The sequence below is a fragment of the Morone saxatilis genome, unplaced genomic scaffold, assembly GCF_004916995.1.
Source record: "Morone saxatilis isolate NCDOM2014 unplaced genomic scaffold, NCSU_SB_2.0 Contig18, whole genome shotgun sequence".
In the NCBI taxonomy this organism is placed as follows: Eukaryota; Metazoa; Chordata; class Actinopteri; family Moronidae; genus Morone; species Morone saxatilis.
Window position 1 is genome coordinate 24,194,373 of NW_023339740.1, and position 880 is coordinate 24,195,252.

General features: G+C 38.1%; 1 protein-coding gene across 1 annotated transcript; it reads right to left on the minus strand.

The window, feature by feature from the left end:
* Window positions 1–6: 6 nt before the first annotated feature.
* LOC118328448 (ATR-interacting protein-like) lies at window positions 7–503 on the minus strand (the record flags this gene model as incomplete). The annotated part of the gene is given in 1 exon segment (XM_035662193.1): window positions 7–503. A coding segment is annotated over 1 exon segment (66 nt), but the record flags the coding sequence as incomplete, so codon positions are not given.
* Window positions 504–880: the final 377 nt, after the last annotated feature.

The window sequence follows — 880 nt, forward strand, 5'->3', positions numbered from 1 at the left end:
TAACTGCTTCCCCCCTCACTTCATATTTAACAGACAGATATGAGAGTGGTATTGTTCTTCTCGTCTAACCCTCTCACAATTCTTTTGATTTTACAAATTCTCTAACAAAGTCTCTTCATAAATATGTTCATTCTGTTCTTAATTTATTCTTTTGCACAATAATTAAGGAAGAAGGAAAGAAATTACCTCCAAAACATGAACTCTGACAGCAGCAGTAATTCTCACCTCAATGTCTTACAGTTAAATCCCATCAGACAGCACAATAAATTCTGTGACGTTGTCAGACTCTTATCCTTCATTTCTCTCCATCATCCACTTAATTTACAGAAAAGTTGCCGTTCTGTCCTCGTCTTATTGTGAAATATCCAATCAACAGTCAGTAAACTGTCCTTCGTGTGTCCTCATTGTTCACTGGTGGAGTCAGAGGCAGCAGCAATTCAGGAGCCAGCATCAGTGTCCATGTCATCAGTGTCGTCTCCCTCAGAGCGACAGATCTCCTCCAACGCCATCTCTGACAGACAGGAAACAGGAAGCGGAAAACATGAGTTTATGAGCAATATATATATATAAAGAGTTAACTTTACCTTATAACTGGGTTGAATGATGACACTAGGGTTGTACTACATAGTCGAATGATTTTGTTCATTTTGTAAATTTGTAAACTTTATTACACTCTCCTTTTGGTGGTGGTTTCTTATCTAGCCATTTCTTATTTACTGCTATTCTGCTAGCCACAATTCATATTTTAGCTAGTGATTATATCTGACCACCTAAAGGGCCTGACAGGAGAGATGTAACTGATAAATAAGCTCAACAAATGTGGGATGTATGTCCTGCTTTAATGGATGGATCCATGTTTCACTTTTACAAGAGAACAGGC